At 59.1% G+C, this 26,155-nt stretch overlaps 1 protein-coding gene across 2 annotated transcripts in view; it reads right to left on the bottom strand.

Annotated features, from left to right (window-relative positions):
• Positions 1-226: 226 nt before the first annotated feature.
• CPNE2 (copine 2) overlaps positions 227-26,155 on the bottom strand; it is a 45,779-nt gene continuing 19,850 nt past the window's right edge. Inside the window, exons 5-16 of one of the 2 annotated variants that reach the window (XM_058527874.1) lie at positions 24,593-24,664; positions 23,387-23,470; positions 23,021-23,110; positions 21,963-22,061; positions 21,348-21,434; positions 19,842-19,901; positions 17,874-18,007; positions 15,340-15,394; positions 10,993-11,044; positions 9,426-9,559; positions 1,643-1,879; positions 227-817 (exon numbers count right to left, since the gene is read on the bottom strand). In XM_058527874.1, the coding sequence (XP_058383857.1) occupies positions 710-817; positions 1,643-1,879; positions 9,426-9,559; positions 10,993-11,044; positions 15,340-15,394; positions 17,874-18,007; positions 19,842-19,901; positions 21,348-21,434; positions 21,963-22,061; positions 23,021-23,110; positions 23,387-23,470; positions 24,593-24,664 (1,212 nt within the window). In that variant the 3' untranslated portion in view covers positions 227-709. The remainder of the gene's footprint in view (positions 818-1,642; positions 1,880-9,425; positions 9,560-10,992; positions 11,045-15,339; positions 15,395-17,873; positions 18,008-19,841; positions 19,902-21,347; positions 21,435-21,962; positions 22,062-23,020; positions 23,111-23,386; positions 23,471-24,592; positions 24,665-26,155) is intronic. The other variant, XM_058527875.1, reaches the window with a different exon arrangement.

Raw genomic sequence — 26,155 nt, 5'->3', positions numbered from 1 at the left:
GGGGCCCGTGCATTCTGTTCATCCACAAATATTTATTGAGCATGTACAAGGTGCCAGGTTCTGTGCCTGTGTAACAGAGGCATCACTGTTCTCGGGGACTGCATGTCCCCAAGCAGAAGGGATTACACCAACTTCCCAGGCTTGCTGGGGGAAGGGGTTTTCATGTTTCCTTTCCCAGATCAGCGAGCCCATCAGGTCCGGGCTGAGGAAGGAGCTGACACAGGGACATCTGAAACTCCTTTATTACCCTGAGTATAACAAATAGAACATGGTCACAGTATTAAAAAAACAGCAGGAATTAGGTGCAGGCTACGACACAAAGTATGCACCGGGGACACGTTCCTTTCAGAGTCTGCATCTAGTTACTTGGAAAAAGCCAGTTATGATTGTAAAAATTTTATTCTCTTTAATAACAATAGTAATTCCACTAAAATTGTACAAAGTACATTCAGTACTTAAGAGTGGCAGGGGTGGGGAGAGGAAGCCAGTTTGGCCTGGAAGCATCTTCAGTGACTCCAACAAAGGAAGCCCAGCTGGGCTGGGGGAAGTTGGGGGTGGAGGTCCGGTTGTAAAAAATAAAAACGTGGATCGGTAAAAAAAAGGCCACCCACGAGGAAGCAGGGTGAGCGTGCGTGTTCCTGGGGGAGGGTGTTCCTGGGGGCGGGCGGGGGGCCCAGCTGGCATGCTGCGGCTGGGTGCAGGCCGGCGCTCAGGCGGGCTCCGAGTTGGTGGGGGGCAGGTTTTTATGCTTGAAATACTGCACAACTTGTTGGGGCAGCTCCGCCAGCACAGCTTTGGCCAAGGTCTCTTTCGCTGCCTGCGGGGTCGAGGGTGGAGTGGAGAGGAGAGAGAGTAAGGATTACTGAACGGAAGTTGTGAGGGGCACCAGGCCCAGAGAGCTGCAACAGACGGTGTCCCTGGAGGACAAATCTGGGCCGAGGGCCAGGGCTATCTAAAACTAGCGTCCCTCATGCCAGCCCATGCCCACAAACCCACCACGACCAGTGCCTGCCTTTACGTTAAGCATAACTCTTCCCCTGGAGTAACCCTTTAGGATGGCTTTGTCTGTGGGAGGTTTTTCGGGGAAAGAGGTGTTGGAGGCCAGCTGCACAGCCTGCTCATCTGGCAAACTCCCTGAGCACCTCGGCCAGTATGCACAGGCCGTGGCTGTCTGGTTCACGCTGAACGCCCAGCCTCAGGCCAGGCACGGGGAGGGGCTCAGTCAAACTTCCGGGCATGAATGGGTGGCCAACACCCAGCATGTGTCGTCAGGAAGCTAATGCTCCAGAGGAAGGAGCTGAACCATCTCAGGCGAGCCCAGAGGATACTGGGCAGAGATGAGAGGACCGCTGGGTACAAAACAGAGTGGTCAGTTCTTGCTGGGACTGGCTCCCGGGATCTGAGCCACGGCACCTGGAGCGGCCCTTACAGCTCAGGGAACTGAGGCCCAGAGAGGTCAAGGACTTGCCCAAGGCCTGGCATGGCGCTGGGCACACAGCGGGCCCTCAGGAGGGACAGTCGGTGGAGCTGAGGCTAGAGGAGCCTGGGATTGGGGAGGCAACCCTGAGACTTGCATCCTTGACCATCAGCTATGGCTGCCGGGGTCCTGGACCGCCCCCTCCCTAGGCTGGCCCATACTCACGTGGCGGAACTCTCGAAAGGGCACGAACTGCACGATATCGCGGGCTGCCTCCTCGCCCGTGTGGGAGCGCAGTGCGCGGCTGTCCCCGTCCAGGAACTCCATGGCGGCGAAGTCGGCGTTGCCCACGCCCACGATGATGATGGACATGGGCAGCTTGGAAGCCTGCACCACGGCGTGCCGCGTCTCCTCCATGTCGCTGATGACCCCATCCGTGATGATGAGGAGGATGAAGTACTGCTGCAGGGAGCAGTCAGCGGGCACTCAGCACGGCCCCGAGGCCTGGCGCCCCTGACCCTCCTCCTTTCCCAACCCCCCAAACCCTCGGGCCCCTGGGAGGAAGGTGGCTCTTCTTCCCTCCCTGTGGCCAAATCCCAGCCACCTCCCCGGGCGCCCCGGCCCCTGCAAGCCTCTCATCCGTCTAAACTCGGACCCGGTTGCGGCCGGAAGCACAAACTGCCCTCGCCCTCCTGCCCTGTGTGCCTTAGACTCCCCAGCTCGGGGGAGGGCCCTGCACTCGAGGCCTGGCCCTGCCAGTTGCTACACTGTGGGACTCTGGGCAACTGACTGAACTCGTCGTGCCTCAGTTTCTTCACCTGCAAAGTGGGAGTGGCCACACCTCTCTCAAGAGAGAGAACATGCCTGTCACGTGGCAGCGGCTCGGTAATCAGGTAATCAACAGCTGCATCCCTGGCAGAGGCAGGCTCACGGCTGGGGAGGAAGATACATTCTGGCTGATGGACTCCAGGACCAGCCTCTCCCTCTCTGCGCCCCTGCACATGAATACCTGCGACCCTGCTGGTTGCCCGTGAGCACAGCCTCTGAGACACCTTGCAGGAGCTAAGCAGGTCAGCTAGGCCAGAGCTTCTGGGACCGTGGGACTCTGCCAGGAATAAGTGAACTGGGGGCACACACCAGACACAGCATCGAGTCCTGGCGGGCAGGGGCCTAGTTTGCAGTGGTCCTTCGATTCGACAGACTACCCAGGAGTTTGGTGCTAGGGTGTCTTTAACGCCTCTCTGACATCTGCTAACTGTCCTCATTAGAGAGAAGGCAGGAAGCGCAGAGAGCTTCAGGGGATAACAGTCTGCAGACTTAAATACCATTGTACAGTTTGTTGTATTTATTTTTATTGTTACTCTCTATTTATGGCAAGTGATAACTGACTTTTCACTCACAGTGGGTTATACAGTTTCTTTATGAAATTATTTAAGTAAAAAAAATGCTGAATAATTAGTGGGGGTGCTACGTGGCTACAGGGTAAACTGCGAAGGTGGGGGTGAGTGAGTGAGGTTCAGGAGAGCTCCCTGGATGGTCCTGTGGGCAGCGGCCCCGGTGCTACGCTGGCTGAGACCTCGGTTACGGCTCAGCTCTGTCCGTAGCACCCTCTGGCCCCCTTTTGGGGAACTCAGTCTTCCCCATCCATGAAATAAACAGAAAAGCCTTTGTGCCTCTAATAGTGTTTGGGGCTTCTGCCTTCTAGTCTGATGCTTCCAACCCAGGAGAAACTGGGGCCCAGACAGTCAAGGTCAGGGGGCTTAAGGAGGGCAGGACCAGGCCAGACCCCAGGCCAGCACTCAGCCACCCTCTCACCCGTCGGCTCCCTGCGGAACATCAGAGGATACAAGGTCAGCCCCTAGGATGCCTCGCTCTCCTGCCTGTCCCCCAAGCACAAACTGTGGGAGGAAGGAGCGCGGGGTGAGCCGCCTGGAGGCCTGGACCCCACCATCCTAACCCCCAGCTCCGGGCAGCAGCAGTCTAGCTCCTCCTGCACTGTGCCTTTAAGAGACCAATCCCTTGGCTGGGGATACCTGTTGCTATGGAGATGGCAGCCTGAATCCCTGCAGTGGTGGGCTGCTGGTGCCAGGTCCCCATCCCTGGGGTTGCAGGGGCCTCATAAGCCCATCCAGACCCTTGTCCCCACCTAGCCCACCATTGTCCCAGCACCCCCTTCCCTAAGTGGCCCTCAAACCCCACTTCCAACCCACCAGAAACAGTCCAGGGCAGTATTTCCGGGGCACCTAAGCTGGCAGGAAGGAAGGCACTGAGAGGCCTGGCAATGAGGAAAGAAAAGAATGCTTGGCCTGGGTCAGCAGGCCTCACAATCAGTGGTGGGATGGTCTCCCAGCCCCTCCCAGCTCAGACAGCGTTCTCCCCTCTCCTCCCTCATGGCCCTCTTGGCTCTCCCCTTTCAATCAGCCCCACGTCTACACTCGGAGATGGAGAGCCCTGGCCTGGGCCTCCCTCGTAGCCTTGGAGCCTTCCTCCCCAGGGAGGTGGGCGCAGACAGGGCCTGTAGTTCCCAGGGGCAACTGACGGGGTGAGAAGTCCCTACTAACACACAGTGACTGTGACCGCACCCTCACACCGTGGGTCTCCTTTAGAGAGGAGGAGACGGGCCGAGAGAGGCTCAGTGACTTGCTCAAGGCCTCACAGCTGGGAACGGCAGTCTGGATTCAAACCCAAGCCTGGCTGACTCCAAAGTCAGGGCTCTTGCCACAATGTCCTCCTCCAGGGCCCGCCGGCATCAGTGGCCAGCCGCTGTCTCTCCAATAGTGGGCCTGGCAGGGGGGAGCTGTCCACAGCCTCTCACCCAGCACCCAGTGTCGGAAGGCCTGCGTGTCCAGCAGAGCAGCCCAGGGCCCAGAGCCATGGCGCTGGACTGTAACCCTCACTCCTGTGTGCCAGCCAGCCAGCACAGTGCCCACTCCCTGTGCCGGGCCTCGGCGTGGGCTCATTAGCCGGGGCGGCCTTGGCAATGGAAGTGCAGCTGACAAGCCCTGAGCTTCCTGCCCATCCCAGGCAGAGCTGGGCTCATCCAGGAGCCTCTAAGGTCCACACCCCAGGGGTCCACAGCCCCACCCCCAAGACAGTTCAGGGGGCGGTGGGAGGGGCTGTGACGGGGAGACTGAAGGGTGGAATGGGGCCGGAGGAGGTGGGAAGGGGCGCTGCCGGCCCCACCGCCAGTCCCGGTCCACCCAACCCCAAGCCTTCCCTGCTCCACACCTTTCCTGCTTTACCTCCTTATGCCTGGCACACCTTCCCGGCCACAGCCCTGAGACCCATCTGAGCATCTACTCCTCCGTGCCAGGAGATGTGAAGGCTCTCCCCAGCCCTGAGCTCTGCCTGCACTGCCAGCATCAGCGCTTGGGGAGGGCTCCTCTGGACAACCCTGTCCCCCCACACCCTGAGCGCTCCTCAGGGTAGCCCCTCACACCCCCTTCTGCATCTCATGAGCCCGGCACCCTGTCCGTGCTCCAGAAACGCAGCCAATCACTGTCAGGTCGAAGCAAAAACCCAAACTCCCAACACATTTCCAGGATGGAGTATCTTTCACTTTTACGCAGAGGTTCTTCAGGTTTCGAGGACTGTAAATAGCCGCTTCCCCTAATGCGTTTAACGCATGATTGGATTTATAAGAAACCGACTTCACCACAACAGTTCCAGGCAGGGTCCGGGGCAGCTGCACTCACGCCCTGGCTTCTTTCTGAGAAGCTGGCTGCTGAGGGGTGGGGAGGAGAGCGGAGGGAAATTCCCAAGGTCCCGGCTGCTTCTCAGCTGCCCCTCCGCTGGTCCACCAGACACCTAGGTGGCCAACCAGGAAGGGGCCCCCGACAGCAAGGCCCAGGTGTTATGGGCCAGAGCAGAGGGAAGGACGAAAGCCCCATGATGGGAGTCCCCTGGGCCCCTGATCCTCTTAATAGCCTTCAGTGGCTCCGCACTGCCCTCAAGAGAAAATCCAGATTCCTCACTGGCTTCCGAGGCCCTGTGGGAGCTGGCCCACCTTTTCCCCCTCATCTACCCCACTCCCCTCTTACATCACACTCCTTCCTCCAGTTATGCCCACACACCACGCCTCCAGGCTTCTGCATATGCTGTTCCCTCTGCCTGGGACACTCCACACGCACACACGTGCACACACACACACTCTTTACAAGGCTAACTCAAGCATCCTCCAAGTCTCAGCTTGGACATCACTTTTCTAAGAAGCCTCCCCTGAGCCCCCTGTCTCGGTGAGGGGCCACCTTTATGATCCTGTACTTCCGTCAGCACACGTTTCATCGCCTGGCATCACAGCTGCGGTTTCCTGGCCTGGCTCCCCCTACTGGGGGCTCTGGGAGGGCAGAGGCACACCTTGTGCATCGTGGTCTCTCCGGGGCCACGCAGGAATGTGCTCGGTAAAGACGGGTAGTGTGAATGAATGGGAGACTGCGGGCCTGCCTAGAGAGATGCTTCCCACCACCTGCTCTTGATTTCCTGTACGTGGGTGTGCACACACGTGCGGATGTCTGCGGACAGGGAGGGTGAAGCCACACCAAGTGTTCCCCCAAAAGCAGCTGCACAAAACCATCCATAAATTATTAATTTATGGATTAACATAAACCCATAAATTATTTCCTTTTGCCTTGGCCCTAAATATGCTCAGCGTCACCAAACGCTGGCCCAAGAGGTGTCCCCAGAAGATTCGGCCACCCACATTTATCGAGTGCTTATTATATGCCAGGTACTGTGCTGAGCAACCTACATGCTGATCTGGTTGAATCCTCACAATGCTATTAGGTGTTCCATCACCCGCATTGTACAGGTGAGGAGACTGAGGTTCAGAGAGTTTAAGCAACCTGCCCTGGGGCACACAGCCAGGAAGTGGGGGAGCTGGAGTTTGAACCAGGTTGACGGGCCTCCAGAGCTTGAGGCTGCACCATCAGGCAGCGCCACCTTCGGTGCACAGTGAGACGGGGTAAAGAAAGGCAGGACGTGGAGAAGTGTCTGTATCTTCTTGGACATCAGAGTGGGAGGGGCCAGTAGAGACCCCCCTGGCCCCACTCCTGCAGCCCAGAGACGCTTGGAGACGGCCCAAGGTCACACAGCTGGGGTGGGTGACAGTGCTCCCTGGAGGTGGGGGAGCCAGGAGCAGGCGGCCTCCCCAGGTTGGGAGGACCAGTCATGACAAGTGGCCGGGGTGTTGAGAGGACGAGAATTGCTCAGAGGAACGGCTGAGCTCTTCCCTCTGGGGGGCCTCAGCAGTTGCTCCCCAGAACTCAGACACCCTTCCTGGCCATCCCCAGGGTGCAAGCCCCCTGCAGACGAGGATCCAGCGGGCAAGGCCCCCTTCTCCCCAGCACCCCACCTCCTGCCCAGTCCTACCAGGCCAGCAGGTGAAAGAGCCCTGCGAGAACACGGGGCTTCATTCCTGATCCCGCCCCGTGTTTTCTGCCCTAAACAAGAATGCAGGCCTTGTTCCCATCCCTTTGAAAGCTGGCTCAGGCCCATAATAGACCGGGCGGGACAACGCCGGGCTGCCCGCAGGCGTATAAACGTATAAACGGTGTGCAGGCTGAAGGGCTGCTTCTCCCCCACCCTGTCCAGCCCGCCCTAGCCCCACGCCCCCAGGAATTAAAAAAAAAGCCACTCCTCGGCCTTTCCCCCTCGCTGTCCCATTCAGGTTGCCCAGACCCCCACAGCGCCTTACTTCTCCCATTTCATAAAGGACCCAGCTCAGTGCAGGAAGCGGCATGTCTCAGGCCCGCAGACCCACCAGGGCCAGACTGGAGGGATCACGCTCCCCGCAGCAGAACCAACCCCCACACTCAGCTCCCTCCCGCCGGTCCCTGGCGTCTGCGTTCCCTCTGCCTGGGGGGCTCTTCCCAGAACTCTGTGCCGCCCGTCTTTCTCTCCTTCAGGTCTCTTTGGGTGCCAGGTGTTGCCTTATCTCATTTCATCCTACCACCACCTCCTCAAGGTAGGGCCCATTAGTATTCCCACTGTACCGAGAGGTTAAGTGATTTACCCACGTGACACAGTGAGGAAGGGGCAGGGGCAGCATTTAAACCCCGGCAGCCTTACCCCAGGGCCCCCTCCCCACAGACCCTTCTCTGCTGCCTCCCGAACAACCAGACCAGTCCTGTTGTCCTGCCCTCCCCAGGCCGGCCCCGGTGTCCCCCCCGCTGTCCCTCTCTCATAACCTCCCCCCTCCTATCTTTGCCCCCCACTCCTGGAAGCCAACCTCCACCTCCCTAGTGACCAGGTAGGTGCCTCCCTCCTCTGGGTGGTCCCAATGGGACCAGGTCCCTTTCCCTCCGGGAGAGGCCCTGGCTGAGTGCCCTCCTCCGCCTCCTGAGCCGTGCACTGCGCACAGCACACAGCGCACAGCACACAGCGCACAGCAGGGGCCGACTTAAATCCATCCATTCCCCGAGCACGATGAGGGCCTGCTGCAGGCCAGCGTGGGGAGACGGTGAACACAGGCACAGCCGGCCCATGGGGTAGAGTCCACTGGGGGAGACACAACAGACGAGGAGTCACGGAGTATGCGAATGAGATATTGTCACCATCAGAGTCAAGACGGGAATAAACAGAGAAGGTGGAGACGGACTTCAGATGGGTGGTCAAGGAAGGCTGCTGGGGGTGGCGTTTGAGGGGACACTGAGGGATAGGATGGAGCCAGCCAGGCAGAGTCAAAGGAAGAACCTCCAGGGAGGAGACAGTAGGGCAAAGGCCCTGTGGGGGGACAAGCTTGGTGTGTCTGAGGGATAGGAAGGAGGTGGGTGGCGGAATGGTCTGGAATGGTTGTAAGTGAAGGCAGGCGTGGTGGGTAGGAGAGGAGGTCGGCGAGCAGGGAGAGGCTGGAGTGGCAGCATCTGAAATCTGCTGCTAAAAGGACCCTGGGGCCGGAGAAGGGATAGTAGGGGCGAGAGCGGTGAGGGGCGGCTGCGGCGTCCGGTGCGGGAGCGAGGGGCGGCGGCCGCCACAGTGATGGGGAAGCGGGCGGGTTCGGGGTGATGTTTTGGAGGTAGAGTGGGAAGGGCAGTCGAGAACGGACTTCAGCACCGGGCAGCGACCCTTTCCTCTCAGAGGAGGAAGCCCGGAGAGGGGCAGGGCTTGTGAGGTCTCCCAGGGGCGGGAATCGGACCCAAGTCTCCTCAGTCGCAGTCCAGGTTCCACCACCCGGGGCTGGACGCCGGACTCCCAGCCTCGGCCCGAGCCTGACGCGTGGGGCTGGGGACAGGGCCTGGGAAGTGCTACTTGGGGCGCTGCCCTTGGGGCTGGGGGAGAAGACCCCCCCAACTCACATGGCAGAGTGAGGGCAGGGCAGGTGCTGGTGGAGGGTGGGGGAGGTGGGCAAGGTGACCCTTGGTGACCCCAACACTGGCATCGGGCCTGGAGATGCCAGGGAGAGGGGGGCAGGGAGAGGGAGGACCAGGGATACAGATGCCCAGGACGGCCGTTTGCCAGATATTCCAGATGCCACGCAGCACCCCTGGCAGCCTCGGGCCGGGCCAGGCTCGAGCCTCATCACTGAGCGCCCGGCCAGGGCCTGACAGCCCCACAGCCCTCAGCGTGAGGCGGAGGCTGCTCTCTTGGAACTGAGTGCTCCAGAGGGTCGGCTTTATGGCTGTAGGGACCACAGTCTCCGATTTCCATGTGTCCCAGGAGTATCAAGCACCCTCTGCCCTGGGGAGGCCCCTCATTGATCGCAGGCCTATTTCCTACTAAGCATGGACAGAGCTGCTGCATCTTCCTCAAGTCTGTGCTCCAGGACGCCAGGACCAATCAAGCTGAGCTTGGTCCAACCCTCTTACCATCTTTACAGGGAAACTGAGGCACAGAGAAAGGCATCTAGGATTTTAGAACAAGGGAAGGCAGAGTACCCAGCTCACCAGCCCCGTGGGGGTGGGTGGGGTAGGAAGGATGGAACTTACAGTCTGGTCATCCCTGTGACAGGCAGGGAGGGCCCCACCAGTGCCAGCCCTATCCTGCACGTCCACGCTGGTGGCCGCCTACTCACCATGGCCGTCTGCTGCTGTGTGGCCTGGGCCGCAAACCGGGCCACGTGGTTGACAATGGGAGAGAAATTGGTGGGACCGTAGAAGCGGATGTGGGGCAGGCAAGCCGAGTACGCCTGGGCGATGCCGTCCACGCCTGCCTCGGGGAGAAGGATCTGGATCAGCCCAGTCCCCCCGGCCCCGCCCCCACTCTCATCCCAACTGCTGACCAAGCATCTATTCCACGCTCACCCCAAATGCCCCTGCTGTGGCCACTGCAGACCCCCTGAGACCGGAAGCTCCCAGAGGGTAGGGCCAGGGTGGTATAGAGCAAAGAGCCCTCAGAGTGGAGTCAGACAGACCTGAGTTCAAATCCCGCCTTTGCCAGCTCTTAGCTGTGGGACCTGGGGCAAGTTGTTTAATCTTTCCTCTTTCCTGTCTGTCGAGGGGACCGAGAATCCACACTCTTGGGCAGTTGGCAGGAGGGGGTTCAGCAGGCTCTTCCCAGAAAAAGGGCTTGGCAAAGCCAGCAGTGGTGCTCTGGAGCCAGGGGAGGCCATCTGGAGGTCCATTCTGGACATGCTATGGCTTCTGCTCAGGGCTGTGGGGGGACTGAGATGCTTGCACAGCCCTTGCACACAGCAGCTGCTCTGTGAACAGCTGCCACCACGAGCCGAAGAGCATCCCCCTGCTCTGTCATCCCATCCAGGGGCCCCTGGCTGGGGAGGAGGCTGACCAATCTGAACTTGGACAGCACGTCTCTGGAGACCTGCCGCAAACTACACACCCAGCAGGAGGACAGGGCCACGTTTCCGGCCAAAAGATGCCCATGGCTTCTGAGTCACAGCATCGTCCCTAAGTTGGCAACTTGATGCATTTCCCTTCCAAGTACACACCTGGCCCAGCTCCGGGGATGCCCAGGGAAGGTCGACGCTACACCCAAGCCAAAGCCTAGGCTGAAAGGTCTCATGGTGACAGGGACCACCCTCTTCCACACTCTCCTGGGTCCCCTTCTCCTTCTCTAATAGTTTCTTAAGTGACTCTGGGAGGCCCAGGAGTGGGGTAAGCACAGACACCATGCTCACTTCCTGCCCCCCTGCCCCCCAAGCAAGCCTCAATCCTTGGGTGCTGAGGCTCCTTGTGGAAGGCAGGGGGAGCAGGATGGGGCAGGGTCTGGCCCTCCCAGCAAGGGTGGAGGGAGGTGAGAGGCAGGTGTGTAGTTTGCAGCCCTCACCTCCTCCTGGTCCACACAGGGCTTCCTGTCAATGCTTAAGTCCCACCTGACACCCCAGTGAGGTGAGCTAAGCAGCTATGACACCTCCCTGGGGCAGGTGAGGAGGCAAAGGCCCAGAGAGGTGCAGTGATCTCTCCAAGGTCACACAGCCAGGAATGGGCAGCAGCTGGCCTCGCATCCAGGACTGCCTGACTCCAACCTCCAGCTCTTCCCCATCTGTCATTGTGAGCAAGCGTGAGGGGCAGGGGACGGGAGAAAAGGACAGAAACCTGGACTCCGCCCGCCCTGCGCCCAGGGAGATGACCAGGCCTGGCGTTAACCCAGATGCCACAGATGCAGGTGGGCCCGACACTCACCTGAGCAGAAGGGGTTGGTGGGGTTGAAGTTGATGGCAAACTCATGGGAGACCTGAAATGCAGAGAAAACGCTGAGCTGGCGCCTCCAGGTCCCAAATCCGGGCCCAGGCCCCACCCCTGCCAGGCCAAGGCTTTGACACCCCCACATCTGCTTTCACCTCCACAGCTGGGTCTGACTCACACAGAGAGGCCCAACCGCCTTCAATTCATAACGGAGGAAACTGAGACCACTCCACATCACCCCAATCTCTCCTGGGGGGTCGGAGCTGCCTAAGCCTCCTCACTCCACTAGGAGAGTCCCTGAGGGGGACAGAGACGCCTCTGAGGGCGGTGGGTTCAAGGAGCACCGGGAATGCCCTCGTCCCCGCTATCACTCCGGTGGGGGCTATAACTAGAGCTCCACCTCTCTGGGCCCCGAGGGCTTTCCCCCGTGTTAATAGTAAGCACAAGTCCTGGGAAGGAGCCCACCGTGTGCCAGCGAGACAAACGGGATCAGCTGACCACCCGCTCTGAGCTGGACTCACGGATCAGGAAGCATAATGGGGCCAGAGGGGTGGGGGCAGAGAGGGCTGTCACAGGTCCCCTAGGCCCAGCCCCCAGACCACGTGGATCATGAAAGCGCACACTCCTGGATGCCACTGGACCCACGACAATCCGGGAACACAGAGGGACCATCACTAGACACCGTTGAGGGCTGTGGGGCCTCAGGAGAGGACAGAGCTCAGATGGGGGGACCTCCCCACTCTCCCGCCCCCCCGGCCCCTGCAGTCTCACAGCCAAAATCCTCACTCAGCCCCCTTCCCTATTGCGTGCCTCACCCCACAGTCAGCACTTTGCAGACAGCCCCTCACTCCTCACAATGACCCAATGCGGAAAGGGCTGTTATTACCCATTTTCAGAGGATGAAACAGACACAGAACAGGCTAGAATGTTCCCATGGTCTCCATTTACTGAAGGGCAGAGCTGGGACTAGAACTGAGGTCAGGCTGCCTCCTGAGCTCACATTCCATGAACCCACTAACCTCAGAAGGCGTTCCTCTCCCCAGGGTTTTAAATTAGGAAGGCGACGAGTATCTGCTCGGTGAGAGCCTTAGTCTGGGCACAAACAATCCCAGACAGACTCTTTAGCCCGGAGACACCACAGTGGGGATGGTAGAAAAGTCCCACCAAGTCCAACATCCCCATTTTGCAAATAAACAAACTGAGGCCCAGAGAGGGCAAGCCAGGTGCCAAGGTCACGCAGCAGAACAGGCCTGAGACCCGGGCCCTCATGCCTTGAGAGGGGGTTGGACTCCGGCCTCGGGGAGCCCTCCTGGACCAAGAGGGGAGGGACTCAGCAGGGGGACTTGGCCCTGCCCTGTGAGTGGCGGCTGGCCTGAGAAGACCCCTGTTCTGGGGAATGGGCGCTTCTGTTCTCGCTCCCTCAGCCCTGAGTGCTGGCGTGGAGCCAGTGCCCTGACGTCCAGGGGCCTCTTCTCCCTGTCCCCAGTCTGGGCTCCAGGTGTGGGGGCCAGAGGCCCTCGTTGCCATACCAACTTCACAAGCCTCGACAGAGATGAAGCGGGGGGCTCGTACGGAGGGGGCTGAGAGAGGAAAATGGTTGCCAGGGAAACAGGCCTCCCTAGGGCCAACGACTTCCAGCAAAATCAGATTGTAGGAGATTTTAGAGACTGAGGGGGAAAACTCCCTCCTGGAAGGGATGGATTAATGTTCCGCTTTCTCAGCCACCGCTCTTCCTTCTCCGCTCTTTTCCCTCTTCCCTGGGGGGAGGGCCGGGGGGTCAAGTGGGTGGGGTTGTGGGGGGTCACCCATCCACCCCGGAGGCCTTTCAGGTCATGTACTCCAGCAGCTCCATTTCACAGGTGGAAAAACTGAGATTCAGAAAGGCCAGGGAATGCGTAGGTCACACGAGTGAGCCCCGGCAGAGCCAGGACCAGATCTGGGGACAAGAGGCCATGTTGCTGGTGGCAGCCCAGCCCCCTCCCACGCTTGCTGCCCTGGTTTGCCTGAGAAACGCCAGCAAACAGGACAAGCTTCCCGGAGGCCACGCCAAGCCGATTAGGGGCCCCTGGGGCCTGGCCGGCACAGGTCTTTGTCCTGGGACTCCCTGCTGCCGTCTGACGATCACTGGCCCTGTTCACCCCACCTGGCCCGGCCCGGTCCTGCGGTCAGTGAGTTACTTAAGACACCGCTCCCTGTGGCCCCTGCAGGGGCAGGGCAGCGGAGCGGGGCACAGAGGGAGCTGAAGGGATCTCAGTGTGACGTCTTCTCTGAGCCTCAGTTTCCCTATCTGTAAAGTGGGGAGAGTCATAAACCGTGCTCTTCCCCACCCGAGGCCTTTGCACGGGCCCTTCCTTCTGCCTGGTCCCTCTCTTCGTCTGACTAACTCTGGCTCACGAAGGTCCAAGCCTTCATGCCAGCGCCTCAGGGAAAGGCTTCTTGAGTCCCTTGGCCACCAAGCAGGGTGGGATCCTCTCCAGGCTCACCGGGCCCAGGCTCAGGAGGAACTGAGGTCCCAAGGGCAGGCAGCCGAGTCGCACGATCCTTCTAGCTCCTTCCAGCTCCCCACCCTCAGAGAACCAACACCTCTGTCTGCTCAGGCCGCTGGGCCTCAAATTCACTGTCGACAAATAAGTACTACACACCGAGTGTGTGCCAGGAGCTGGACACAGCGAGAAGGAAACCAAGTGCCCTCCTCCAGGGCTGAGCCCTGGAGGGAGACGACAAACAGGCGACTCAACACACAAAAGTGACCACAAAGTTCTCCACGGACAGTGCCGGGCAGGGAGGAGGGGCCCCCGTGAGGGCCCTCAAGGAGGCCTCCCGGAGGGGACGACCTCTAGGCTGAGAAGCGCTGCAGGAAGTCAGTGACAGGGAGTCACAGGCCGGGAGACCATGTGCAAAGGCCCTGAGGTGGGAACGAACAGAAGGTTCAAGTGGCAGCAGCAAGATGAGTTAGAATGAGAGAGAGCTGCGGGGCCGGGAGGGCCAGGCCTGGCAGGCTCTTGTGGAGGGGGCGGTGGGACAGAGCATCTGCCCTTTCCGAGCCTGGTTCAGCATCCCTCCTGGCACCGCCGGGCACTCCAGCCTGGACAAGCCCCAGCCTCCCCAGAGCTGCCCTGTGACATTTCCAAGGAGGTTTTTGCACAAGAAAACATCTCATTCAGCTAGAGTTTTTGAAAGCTGGCTGGTGTCCTAGCAACGGGCTCGTGCTGGGCCTGGCCGCACCAGCCCGCCCTGCCCCCAGTGGCATCACCGTGTCTGCCCAGAGGCCCAACTTCTGTCCCGCAGGATCCTGCCCCCATTATATGACCCCACAGGGCGACTCCCTGAAATTCTAGGTGAAAATCATCCTCCCTGGAGAGGATGGGAGGGGAATGCTCACTCTGGAAACAGCATGTGGACAGCAGGGCAGACAAGAGGGGGCACCGACTAAGACAAACATGCAGATTTAGGAGTGCTCTGTGCCCACTCCCCCAGGCTTCTCATCAGAGAATAAACTTTAGAGTCCATCTGCCCAGTTGGAACCCAGGCTCCCTGTTGTGAACGTGACCTTGGGCAAGTCACTTGAGCCTCTGTTTTTGCACCTATAAAATGGACATCACCCCTTTACTCCACCCCTCCATCCTGCCCACCCTCACCCCAGCCAGGCCCCACTCAGCAGCCAGAGTGGGCCTTCAGAAACGCCAAGTGGATTATAACACCCCACGTGGACCCTGCGGTGGCCGCCCATTGCTCTTTAATATGCTTTTGAGGCCCTGCATGGCTGGCCCCCCACCCCTCCAGCCCCCTGCCTCTCCATCCTGCCCATCTTCCGTGGAGAGTCCATTATGCCCACTTTCTTTCAGCTCCTGGTTGGGGCCCTCCTCCGGGCTCCTCCCAGGCCCGACCTGCCCCATCGCAGCACTGATGCCCCTGCCTGTCTTTAGGGTTGCCACGTAGAATACAGGATGCCCAGTTAAATTTGAATTTCAGATAAACAAGGGATAATTTTTTAGTATAAGTATGTCCCAGGCGATATTTACAACATACCTATACTTAAAACACTTGTTTCTCTGAAATTCAAAATTAACTGGGTGTCCTGTAGTTTTATTTGCTAAATCTGGCATCCCGCTTGTCTTCCCCGCCTGACGTGGGTGCCAGGGGGCAGAGGCCACAACCGTCCTGCCCCTTGTTATAGCCCCGGTGCCTGTGTGAGGTTCAGGCTGAGAAACGGGTGTGGGTTTGGGGGAAACGCAGAGAAGGCAGGGCAGCTGCGGCCCCAGCCCCAGACCTTTCCAAACCAGATCCCCGAGAGGCCACACAAATGGCATCTCAACCAAAAGGAAAGAGTCTGGCTGCACTCACCTTCCAGTCTGGGGGTAACTGGGCCCCGAAGCCCAGAGCTGGAAACATCTTATCACTAATCAGAGAGAGGAGGAAAAAACACTGTGAGACAACTGGACAGGGGCCTCCCCGCCACGCTCGCCTCTCCCAACCCCTTACCCAGGGCTGGACCCACTCTGCTCACCTCCAAGGACAGAAAGATAAAGCTCACCACCTCTAGAGAAAGCTCTGTTCAATGACCCACTGAGCCCAAACCCGCCCCTGGGTATCTGGTGAATGTGAGGCTTGACCCCATCCACACCTGTGTCAACCACAGCACTTCTACCCAATGAGCCTGGGTGCAGCTTCTAGATCCTTCTCAAACTGGGACCTTGGGCAGCCACTAGACGACAGTCGTGATGGAAGTGAAATGGGCTGGCTGTCTCTCAACCTCCCTTTTATGGCTCGGAAAAATTCTCCTAAAATGAGAACCTGGCTTGGCATTTAAGGCCCTTCATCATCTAGCTCTAGAGCCTAGTCTCATCTCCTGCCACCTGCTGTCCCCGACACCCCACTCCCCCAGCCCTGGCCACTTGCTGTCCCCAAAGACACAGGGCACCTTCACGCCCCAATTTCAATCCTGTCGAGCCTCCTCCTGAAATACCTCTCCTCAATCCGTTCCCTGTGGCAAACTCCTACTCATCCTCTAAGGCCCAATTCAAATGGCCCCTTCTCTCTGTGGTTTCCCTGATGCCCCAGAATGCCTCCCTCTTTGGTGCTCCCATAGCTCCTGCCTCATATGTAACCTGGTCTCTCGGAACTCCAGTGATTCATCCCCATCTTCCTCCTCGAGGAGGAATTCCCTGAGGGCAGGGACCATGTCTCATTTGTTCTTTCATTCAATATTTATTTACTGAAAATCCCCCTGGCGTGCAGAGGACAAACTGTTAGGGGCCAGGGCAGAAGCAGGGGACCAATGAGGCAGCTACTGAAATGATCTGGGCAGGAGGCGACGGTGGCTCAAACAGGCTGGTAGCCGTGGGGGGGGGAGGAGAGGACGGATTCAAGGGTGTTTTGAAAGCATCTGCTGAAAGAATGATGGAGGAGATGCGGGACAGAAGGAAGTGAAGGTTTCTGGGTGAGCGGTGGTGCCTCTCACTGGGATGGGGAGAGGGAGGGAGGGGCAGGACAAGGGCAGGCGTCCAGTGCTCGCTGGGGCCTTGCTAATCACTGCCCATGAGAAGGCTCAGAGAGAGGGCTGAGTGAGCAGCTGGTTATGAAGGTCTCCGGAGCAGCAACAGCAGGCTCCCCCACTCGACCACGCAGATGGGGACTTCCACCTCCCTTGCTCTGCATGTCATACTTCTTTTAATATGGCCTGGGATCACAGCTACGCCTTAGGCCCTGAGCCCCCTGGGAGTCAGATGATGGTCCTAAGGCTGCCTCTCTCTTTTTTTTTATTTTTTACTTTATTTATTTGTTTATTTATTTTTTTGTGAGGAAGATCAGCCCTGAGCTAACATCCATGCTAATCCTCCTCTTTTTGCTGAGGAAGACGGGCTCTGAGCTAACGTCTATTGCCAATCCTCCTCCTTTTTTTCCCTTTTTCTCCCCAAAGCCCCAGTAGATAATTGTATGTCATAGTTGCACATCCTTCTAGTTGCTGTATGTGGGACGCGGCCTCAGCATGGCCGGAGAAGCAGTGCGTCGGTGCGCGCCCGGGATCCGAACCCAGGCTGCCAGCAGTGGAGCACGTGCACTTAACCGCTAAGCCACGGGGCCAGCCCATGGCTGCCTCTCTCTTGAAGCCAAGTGCACACGGGATTCCTGAGACTGCTCTTGTTTCTGCCAAATCTCTGGCATCTGCACCTTCCTCCTCTGCTCCCCATGGGTCAGCCTCCTGGTCATTCCACCCCCTGACCTGGAGGTCCCAACAAGCACCATCTGTGACAATGACACTACAACCCTCGAGTGACTTCTGGATCCTCCAAGGCTCTCTGGACTTTACATGTGGCCCATCCTGGTGGCGGCCATGCCCCCTACACAGCTTTCCTTCACTGCCTTTCCACTGACCCCCACCCAAAGATCTCAGGAAGCACGGTCACGGAAGAGGCCCACGCATGCTGGCTGTTCCTCCGAAGTTCCCAACAGGAGTGAGACTGTCAGGCCATTAGGTGCCGGGCCCAGGAATGAGAATGTCTGGCTTCCAGTCCCCTGACCCCTGTGACTTTGAACAAATTCTCCACCCCTACCCTGGGCCTCCATGTCCCCTAAAAGGGGAGGCTGCAGCAATAGCAAACGAGTTTCATCTCCTGTCCTGACTCATTTTCTTACTGGCTACTTGGTGTACTTTGTGGAGAACGATCCCCGTGTAGATCTGGGCTCAGTCGGTAAGAGTTCGGCAATTGATTAGCAATGTCTGCTACAGGGATAGGAATGGACACTAACTGCACGTATGCCGTGTGCTGGCCATTTCTAGATCTGATGATCTCTGGGTCCTTTCTAGCTTTGACAAAAGGAGCTTCCCGGGTTGGATGGAGCCCAAGCTGCCCTTCAGAGTCCCTCCCCAAGCTTACCTGTCATAGTCCTGTATGATCTGCCCGACAGCCCAGATGGCCGACAGGTATTCGTTGGTGCCCATGGGGTTGATGTAGTGCAAAGAGGAAGGGTCGAGGGGATTCCCGTTGGAGGCTGTGAAGTCTATCCCAACCTGCAGAGTGGGGAAAAAGCCACCCAGTGTGGCCAAAGACCCCAGCTCCCTATCTCGCCCCCAGGGATCAGAGAGGCTGATGGGACATGGGAAGACCTGAAACCTGGCAACTGTCTGATTGTATTACTCCTCTGGCTCTAATGCCATCTGTGGCTCCCTAGTGCCCAAGCACACAGTCTGTGGCCCAGATGTGGTACAAGGCCAACTTACAGCCCCAATTCCTTTTTTCCCTCACCATCCCTCACCACACTCATCTGTTCCCGTTTCCGGGCCTTTATTCATAAAGTCCCCTCTACCGGAAGAGCCAGCCCATCTTTTCTCCCCATCTAATTCTCCTCTATCTTTTAGGCCCAATTCAGATGCCGCTGCCCCACTGAAGCCTTCCCAGACACCTCGCCCCACCCCAAGCCATCTCCCCACGGTCCCTCAGACCGTCAAGGGGCCCTGGGACCTGGAGCTGTCTGGTAGGGCAGTGCCATCTCCCCAGTCAGACTCATCACAGGCCAGACACAGGCCCCCGAGGAGGCGGGTCCAGGGCGGGCACAGAGCGCCGCGCAGGTGCTCCACAGGGCCTGGGGCTGACGGGCGGGCAGGGGTCCGGCTCCACCTCTCTCAGCGCAGGGGACTCCCAGCCCAGCCCCTGGAGGAGCAGCTCAGACGGCTGGGCAAGACTGCCCAGCAGCGGGGTTAGGAGAGGGACCCAGAGGGCAGACGGCCACCTCAGACTCAGTCACTGTGGGCTGGGTCAGTGCCCCAAGGTCAGGCTGGCACGTCTTAGTCCTCGAGGGGCCCTGCAGGGCACAGCCTGGAGTCTGGCACACGGAGAAGCTCAGCATCTGTGCTGAATGAACACATGCACGCAGGAGGAACAGGAGGGCCCGGCCTCTCTGCAGGGCAGGGGGCAGAGGTGACCAGCGGGGTTAGAGGTCAACAGGGCCAAGCCCCTGACTCCATACAGTCCTGCAGATGACCTCCAGCCCCCCGGGTTCCAGAGGTGGTGATGGAGAGCGGTGAGGCAAGGCGGGGAGGTGGCCAGAGCACGGGACCCCAGCAGGTCTCCCCCTGCACTGAGGCTTCCCTTGGGCTGGGCCACAAAACATGAGATGAACGCGACAAGTCTGCGGGGCACACACTCCAGGCCACGGCAGAGGGACAGTCCTCTCTCTCAAGGAGCATTTACTGAGCACCTGCTCCCTGCCGGGGACGGAGTGCTGTGCTGAGGTCAGAGCAGAAACAAAAGCAAGTCCTGCCCTGAGGGCACTCAGTCTAGTGGGCCGGACAAACAGGGACCAGCGAGAAACACTCAAGATCATTTCAGAGTGCCCTGAAGATAATAAAACAGAAGTGACCACAGCAACAGGAGGCATCGGGGAAGGTCTCCCTGAGAAGGGGACCCCTATGCCACGGCCGGAAGGATGGCAGCACGGCAGCCGTGAGAAGGTTCTGGGGAAGAGTGTTCCAGGAAGAGGGAACAGACAGAACGGGGCCTGGTATGTTGGGGAACAGTGAGGACCAGTGGGAACGGAGCCGAGGGAGCAAGGAGGAGGGGGCAGCAGGCGAGGCGGGACGGCCTTGTGGCCAGTGGGGAGGAATTCGGCTTCTTTTCCTTCTGCAGGGGGCCAGCCAGCGGCACTCTGAGGGCTCGGCGGCCATGCCCTGACCTGCCGCCAAGCCCTGACTCAGGCCCGTCCACTTACGGCCTCTCCTCTGGGCCAGAGACACTACTTGCCCTCGGGAAGTCCTTCCTGAAGTTTATCCCAAGTCCCTCCTGCTGTGGTAGTGGGCAAGCCCTCAGGGAGGATCCTCACTGGGGTGGGGTCGGGGAGAGCCTTACGGTGAACATGAGCTGGCAGCCTCCCAGGATGTAGTCCAGGAACGAGTACTCCCGGTTTATCTGGAAAGAATCAGGGGAGTCAGCAGGTCCCCGCACCGGAGGGCTGGCCCTCCACCAGGCCACACTCCACAAATGACCTTTGGGGAGCTGTTGCTCTGTGCCCTGAAGCCTTACTAGGGTCAAGGAGGCCAAAAAAGGCAGCTGGACACGATCTGATTACAACAAAACCCCAATCTCTCTATAACAAAGCACTCAGAGCAACGGTTCCCAGTGGGCAGGGGACACGCACACACAGACACACAGACGCAGGACGATTCCAGCAGGGCCCCAGGGCCCAGCTTCAATGACACTGACCGATTACATGGCATGGAAAGCCACAATTTGTTGCTATTCATCCTGAAGGCCTCTCCAGCCCTCGCCAACCTCCACTTTTAACAGGGAGAGGCCAGGCCTCTGGCCCAGGGCCTCCTGCTGTAAATTAACAAAGCTGCTGAAACACCGTGTTTGTTTTGATGCTCTTTGCCTCCTTCTGGCAAAGGATATTGGTCTTCTAATTTTGGTAGAGTTATAAGGGTTCTTTTCAAAATAAATGTATTTAAGTTAAAAAAAGAACAAGAATGAGGGGAGGAGAAAGGCTGATTATAAAAAATAACAAGTAAGGCAGGTGCCCAAAACCGTGAAAGGGGAAGTGAGGAATAGAAGTTTCAGAAACAAGGGCCTGAAAGCAGGATGCCGCGGCCTGACGGCTAACGTGCACGGAGCACGTGTGCGTGGCGCCCCACGGAAGGCTCGTGGAAACCCCAGGCCGACAGCGCGGTCTCCAGACCAGGACACGGAGGCCCGGGGTCCAGGGCCCGCTGGATGGTAGAGAGAGTGCCAGGACTCACTCAGAACCTTCCAGCCCGGCGTCCGGGGCTCTCGCTGCCCTGGCCAAGGCTGTCTTCCCTAATATCCCACCCGATTCCAGCAGATACTCGGCTACCCGATATCCCGCGGGCCTGGCCCCTGCCTCTGCTGGTGTGAACCTCACTGCCTCTCTGGGCCTCAGGGGCCTCAGCTACACCACAGGAGCCACAGGTACCCAAGCCCTCACTGATGTTGCTGCCAGAGGACAGGGTGCCCCGGCCTGAGATGTCCTCTGCCCCTCGGATGCTGAACACGCAATGGACAAGCCGCCAGCCTGGGGAGCGGCCACTCTCTACAGTGACCCTCCGACCAGGAGAGGCCCTGGAAGGTCATGTCGTGCCCTCTGTGACCTCCACACACGAATGTGATATGAGACTAACCCTCCACCTGCTTGACCCCGTCAGCAGCCCCATTCTCCAGATGAGGAGACTGAGGCCCAGAGAGGTTAGGCTCAGGTCACAGAGCCAGGATGTGGCAGAACCAGGATCTGAACCTAGGCCTCGCTGGCTCCATTCCCAATGCTCTGTCTCTTCTGCAGCGACACTTCTCCATGTGACCCCAAGCCTAGCCCCTGCCCCGTCCCCCCCACCCCCCACTCACCTTGCAGGAACGCAGGATGATGATGCCCGAGTTCTTATAGCTCTTCTTCTTCCTCTGCTTCTTGGGGTTGATGCACTCGAACTCCAGCTGGGCGACACGAGAGAGAAAGGGAAGCTCACCTCGGGGTTTCCACGGGGACTGTCCCTCTCCTGGGCCCCAGAATCCCCTCCATGGCGTTGACTGGGGGCAGCATGCCGCCTCCGGGAAGCCTTCCTGGACACCCACACCAGAGATGGTTCCTGCCACCTCGGGCTCACACCAGGCTGTGGCTGCCCAAGGTGGGGGGCTCTGCACCTGTCCCCACCCCAAACAACCCATCTCCATCCCGTCCACTCAGGGACCCAGAACTGTTGCCCAGCACCCGGCTCCTGGGGCTGAGTTAAGCGGAAGCTCCTGGGAGCACTTTACCAGTATCGTCTCATTTAACTCCCACTCTGCTCCTCTGCTCCTATCTGACAGATGGTGAAACTGAGGCTCAGAGAGATTGACTGTCCTGCTTAAGGTCATACAGCCAGTGAGGTGGGGGCTGAGCCCCAGTCTGCCTGACTCAAAAACCCCTGCCCCTTCCCCACCCCCCGCTGAGGTCTTGGGGTCACCCGCACGCGCCCATCTCACCGGGACGCCGTCTCGAGCCCCACACATCTGTGCCACCGAGGTCTGGAACTCGCCGATGAAGTCGTGGCCTCCGTCGTTGTCATAGTCGTAGCACATGACCTGGGGTGGGTCCAAGGAGGTCACTCCAGAGCTGCCCCCCAAAGCGGTGCTCTCCAGCCCCTCTAAGCTTCCTGAGCACACCCCACGGCTTCTTTGTGGTGGTGCCTCCCTCTCCCCCGAGCATCTGCCTAGCTGCCCTGGGATGACGCTGTTAGCTCCTGAGCTGCCTCCTGCAGGAAGCCTTCCATGATTGCTGGGAGAAGGAGAACATGTGCCCACCCCAGCAACGGAGGCTGCACCGTCTGGTGCAGAAAGCTCGACTCCTCACACACCCGTCACTCGGCTCCTCATCTGGCTTGGGTTGTGGCCCACCTGGTCCCGTGGGCCATAGCCAGAAGCCTTCCCTAGACTGTTTTTTTTTCCCTGCAATGGGCACAAAAACTCCCAGCTTTACATGCTCTCTGAGCTGCCATGCCACTCCTAGGAGGAGGCAGGAATTTTCATACCCATTCTACTGTACTGATGGGGAAACTGAGGCCCTGAGAGGGAAGCACTTGCTCAAAGCCTCACAGCGGTGGCAGCAGCAGACCCTGAACTAGAAGCCGGGTATCCTAGTACCGTGTTTGGGGACCCCCACCCTGGCCTAGCTGCCTCGCTGCCCCCACGTGCTCTCAGATACGGCCCCCGAGGGCTTCCAGAGACCAGGAATCGTCGCCCTCGTTGCAGCGACAGCACTGGGTCGTTTCCCAGGTGTCTCCGCATGCAGTCTCCTACCAGCAGCACGGCAGCCCTCGGGAAGAGCGCGGCTGCCGTTCTGTGTCCGTTTAGAGAAGGGGCTCACAGAGATGGCGGCCCGCCCAGAGCACTCAGAGGGTCAGGCAGGCCTGGAACCAGGACCCGGGCCCCGCCCCTGGACGGTTCTCTTTCCATCCTAATAAGAAAGAGTTTTGCCCGGGCAGCCCCAGGAGCCTCGGGTAGACCGGGAGGGAGGCCGGGGCTGGCAGGGCAGGACCCCTCACCTGGATGGGCTTCTCCATGTCCCCATCACACAGGGACACCAGTGGCACAGTGAATGGTTTCCACACGGGGTCCAGCGTGTACTTTATCACCTGCGGGGCAGTGAGGGGCAAGGGTGAGCTCGGGCCCAGAGGCAGCAGTGCTCTGGGGTCGGGCCCGCCCAGTGGGGACAGGGGTGACGAGATGGAGAGGCCCACAGCCACGCTGCTGGGGACGGAAGTGAGCGCCCCTGTGGCAGGGCGGGAACAAGTCACGGGTTTTCCTGTGCACTGCAGGGCTGTGACTGCACAGCCCCGTCCTGAGCCATTGGGGGGTGGCTGCACTGCAGACCCACTCGCTTAGAGGCCCTCAGTCCCCCACGCACCCACCTCAGTCCTGTGGACCAGCATCCACTTGCCATCATCTCCCAGTTTACAAAACTCGAGAAATGGGTCTGACTTCCCAAAGAGGTCCTGGAGGAAGCAGGAGGATGTGCGTGAGGAAGGCACAACTCTACGGGGTCAGAGAGGAGCGGGGCGTGGCCCAGCTGCCTCCCCCCACCCGGCGTCAGGGGTGGAAGCTGCAGGCGGAGCCAGCCTGGCCCCCTCCCCTGCACCTGTGCAGGGCTCAGCAAGAGGCCCAGGGCAGCTGCAGCCCCTGGGACCAACCATATTGCCCCCATTTCACAGCTCCCCAGGGGAAACCGCCCCACCCTGGGGTACCAGAGCCTGCACTCAGAGACCCTGAGCCCACAGGAGCTCCAACTCCAGCATCTTAGACGGGACAAGACTTCAAAAGGGCGACTGTGCCCAGTGCAGGGGAAGGCCCCCAGCAGGATATGACTTATTTATTTTTGTGGGAATCTGAAAAACTAAAACCATCCCAGCACATTATAGAAGGGATATGATGTCCTTTAAAAATCCACTTATTTAAATTAATAAAAAGTGTCACTCTAAAGAGCCTCTATTCCAGTGGGGGACACAGAAATGAAAAACTAAATAATATGTGTTAGGCAGTAATTAGTGTTAAGGAGACAAGTGAAATATGAGGGGACGGGAAATCAGGGGTCACTGCCATTTCAGGGAAGGCCTCGCTGAGGAGGTGACATAAGAGCAAAGGCTTGATGGTGCTGAGAATATTCAGGGAAATGAACATCCCAGGCAGAGGGAACAGCAAGTGCAAAGGTCCTGAGGCAGGAAGGTGGCTGGTGTAATCCTGGGACAATGAGGAGGCTGATTTGGCTGAAGCAGAACGAAGGTGGGGAGAGTGGATGGGGTGACGTCAGGGGGTTAGAGGGCTGTGGACGCACCAGGTGGGGCCCCGTGGGTTACTGTAAGGATCCTAGCATTTACACTAAGTGAGATAGGGAGTCCCAAGGAGTGGGTTTCCAGCCCATGTCTTGAATACCTCTAAGTGATGGGAAACTCACTAGCTCAGTGGTAAAGAGGTGGCCGGTAGAGCCCTGTGCTACGGACTTGTCCCTGGGGGGGTGATGAAGGTGGTGGCCAGAAGCCCCAAGGCTGGGCCACACAACCCTGGGGCTGGGGAAGGGATACTGCTCCCTGACGGAGGGCCCCCGCCTCTGGCCGCCTCACCTTCTTGTCTAGCCTCCTGCCTGCCAGACTCAGTGTGATGACCCGGTTGTCTGACAGCTCCTGGGCAGCAATCTGGAAGGCCAGAGGAACATGGGGGGTTGAGACCCAGTCCTTGGATTCCCCCCTGCCAGGCCAGGTGGGCACAGGGGGCCCCAGGAGTCAATTCTCCAGGGCTAGGAGAGGGAAAGGAGGGGAGGGGTAGGGCCAGGTGACCTGGGACAAGTCTCTCGTCTTCCCCAAATCTCAGTTTCCATCTTCTGGAAAATGGGATAAACCATCTGGGTATGTGACCCCATGTGCCTCGAGAGAGGGCTCAAGATGGTAGGAGGAGGGACCAGACATGAGCCCTGAGGAGAGGTTCTGGGCCAGGGAGCGGCCTGACAGGCCCCCTCAAGCATCCACTGCACACCCAGAGAGCACAGCCACCTCAAAACACCAATGTATCAGGAATTCCAGGAACTTCACTGTGCAGCTAGGGAAACTGAGGCCCAGGGCAGGGATGGGAGCCTCCTGAGCTCCCTCTGCTGTCCCGTCATCTCACACTGTCATCTATCCTCCACGCCTTTCCCATCAGCCACGGCCCTCTGGCCTCAACCCAGCCAGATGGACCAGCTGGGTGACCTTGAGGCTGCCATCTGCCCTCTCTGGGCCTCCCTCTCCCTTTCCCCACAGAGTGGCAGGGAAAGCCCTCTGGCCAACAGCGACCTGGTGGGCTGAGTCCTCTCTTGGCTATGGCTTTCTCTCCCCCACACCTCTAGGATGGCCTCAGGTAACAAGCGATTTGACTCTCCAGAACCAGCGACAGAGGCCAAGCTGGATGCCCCTCTCCCTTCCTCTCCTCCAGGTGACACTTGCTCAACAACCTGTAGGGCAGGTCCTATTATTGTCCCCATTTCACAGAGCAGGGAACCGAGGCCTCTAGTGGAAACAGTGGAAATGCCAGAGGGGATCGCATACCCGGCTGGTCGGGGCAGCTGGACTGGCTTCCAGGTGGAGGGGAGCCGGCTTGTGAAGGCATTTAGAGGGGGAGGTTTTGAACCCCAAGAGGTGGGGGGAGGTTGGGAGGGGACATTCCAGGTGGCAGGAGCAATGGATAAGGGCCCGGGGTATATGCAGGGTATGCTAAGAATGCAGTTTGCCATAACCCAGGTCCGGAAGGGGGTAAAACACAGCTGAGGCAGGAGAGCAGGGTGGGGACTGCCAGCGCCCTCGGGGCTCGAATGCAGGCTCCTCAGGCGGTGGGGAGCAGGAGGTTCCAGAGCAGGGGAGTAACTCCCTGTGAACACACAGAGGTGCGGGCCCCCTCCCCCAGCACGGCCAGTTATGCGCAGCACACGCTCTGGAGGGGGACAGGCCAGGAGGGAGGCTCACTAGCTGAACCGCCCCGGGGCGCTTCCCCTCTGGGCTGCATTCAGTCCCCTCTGTAAACCGAGGTTGCCCTGCCGTCTGGGAGTCTGAAGACCGAGGAGGTCACGGCGCAAACAGCCCGCGCATCTTAAGATCATTGCGCATCTCAGGAATCATTGGGCATCTTTGGATCATTGTGCATCTTCGGAGTCATTG

Source organism: Diceros bicornis, chromosome 32, assembly GCF_020826845.1.
Source record: "Diceros bicornis minor isolate mBicDic1 chromosome 32, mDicBic1.mat.cur, whole genome shotgun sequence".
Classification (NCBI taxonomy): domain Eukaryota; kingdom Metazoa; phylum Chordata; class Mammalia; order Perissodactyla; family Rhinocerotidae; genus Diceros; species Diceros bicornis.
The sequence above is the reverse complement of the archived record's forward strand: the minus strand, read 5'-3'. Positions and strand labels throughout refer to the sequence as shown.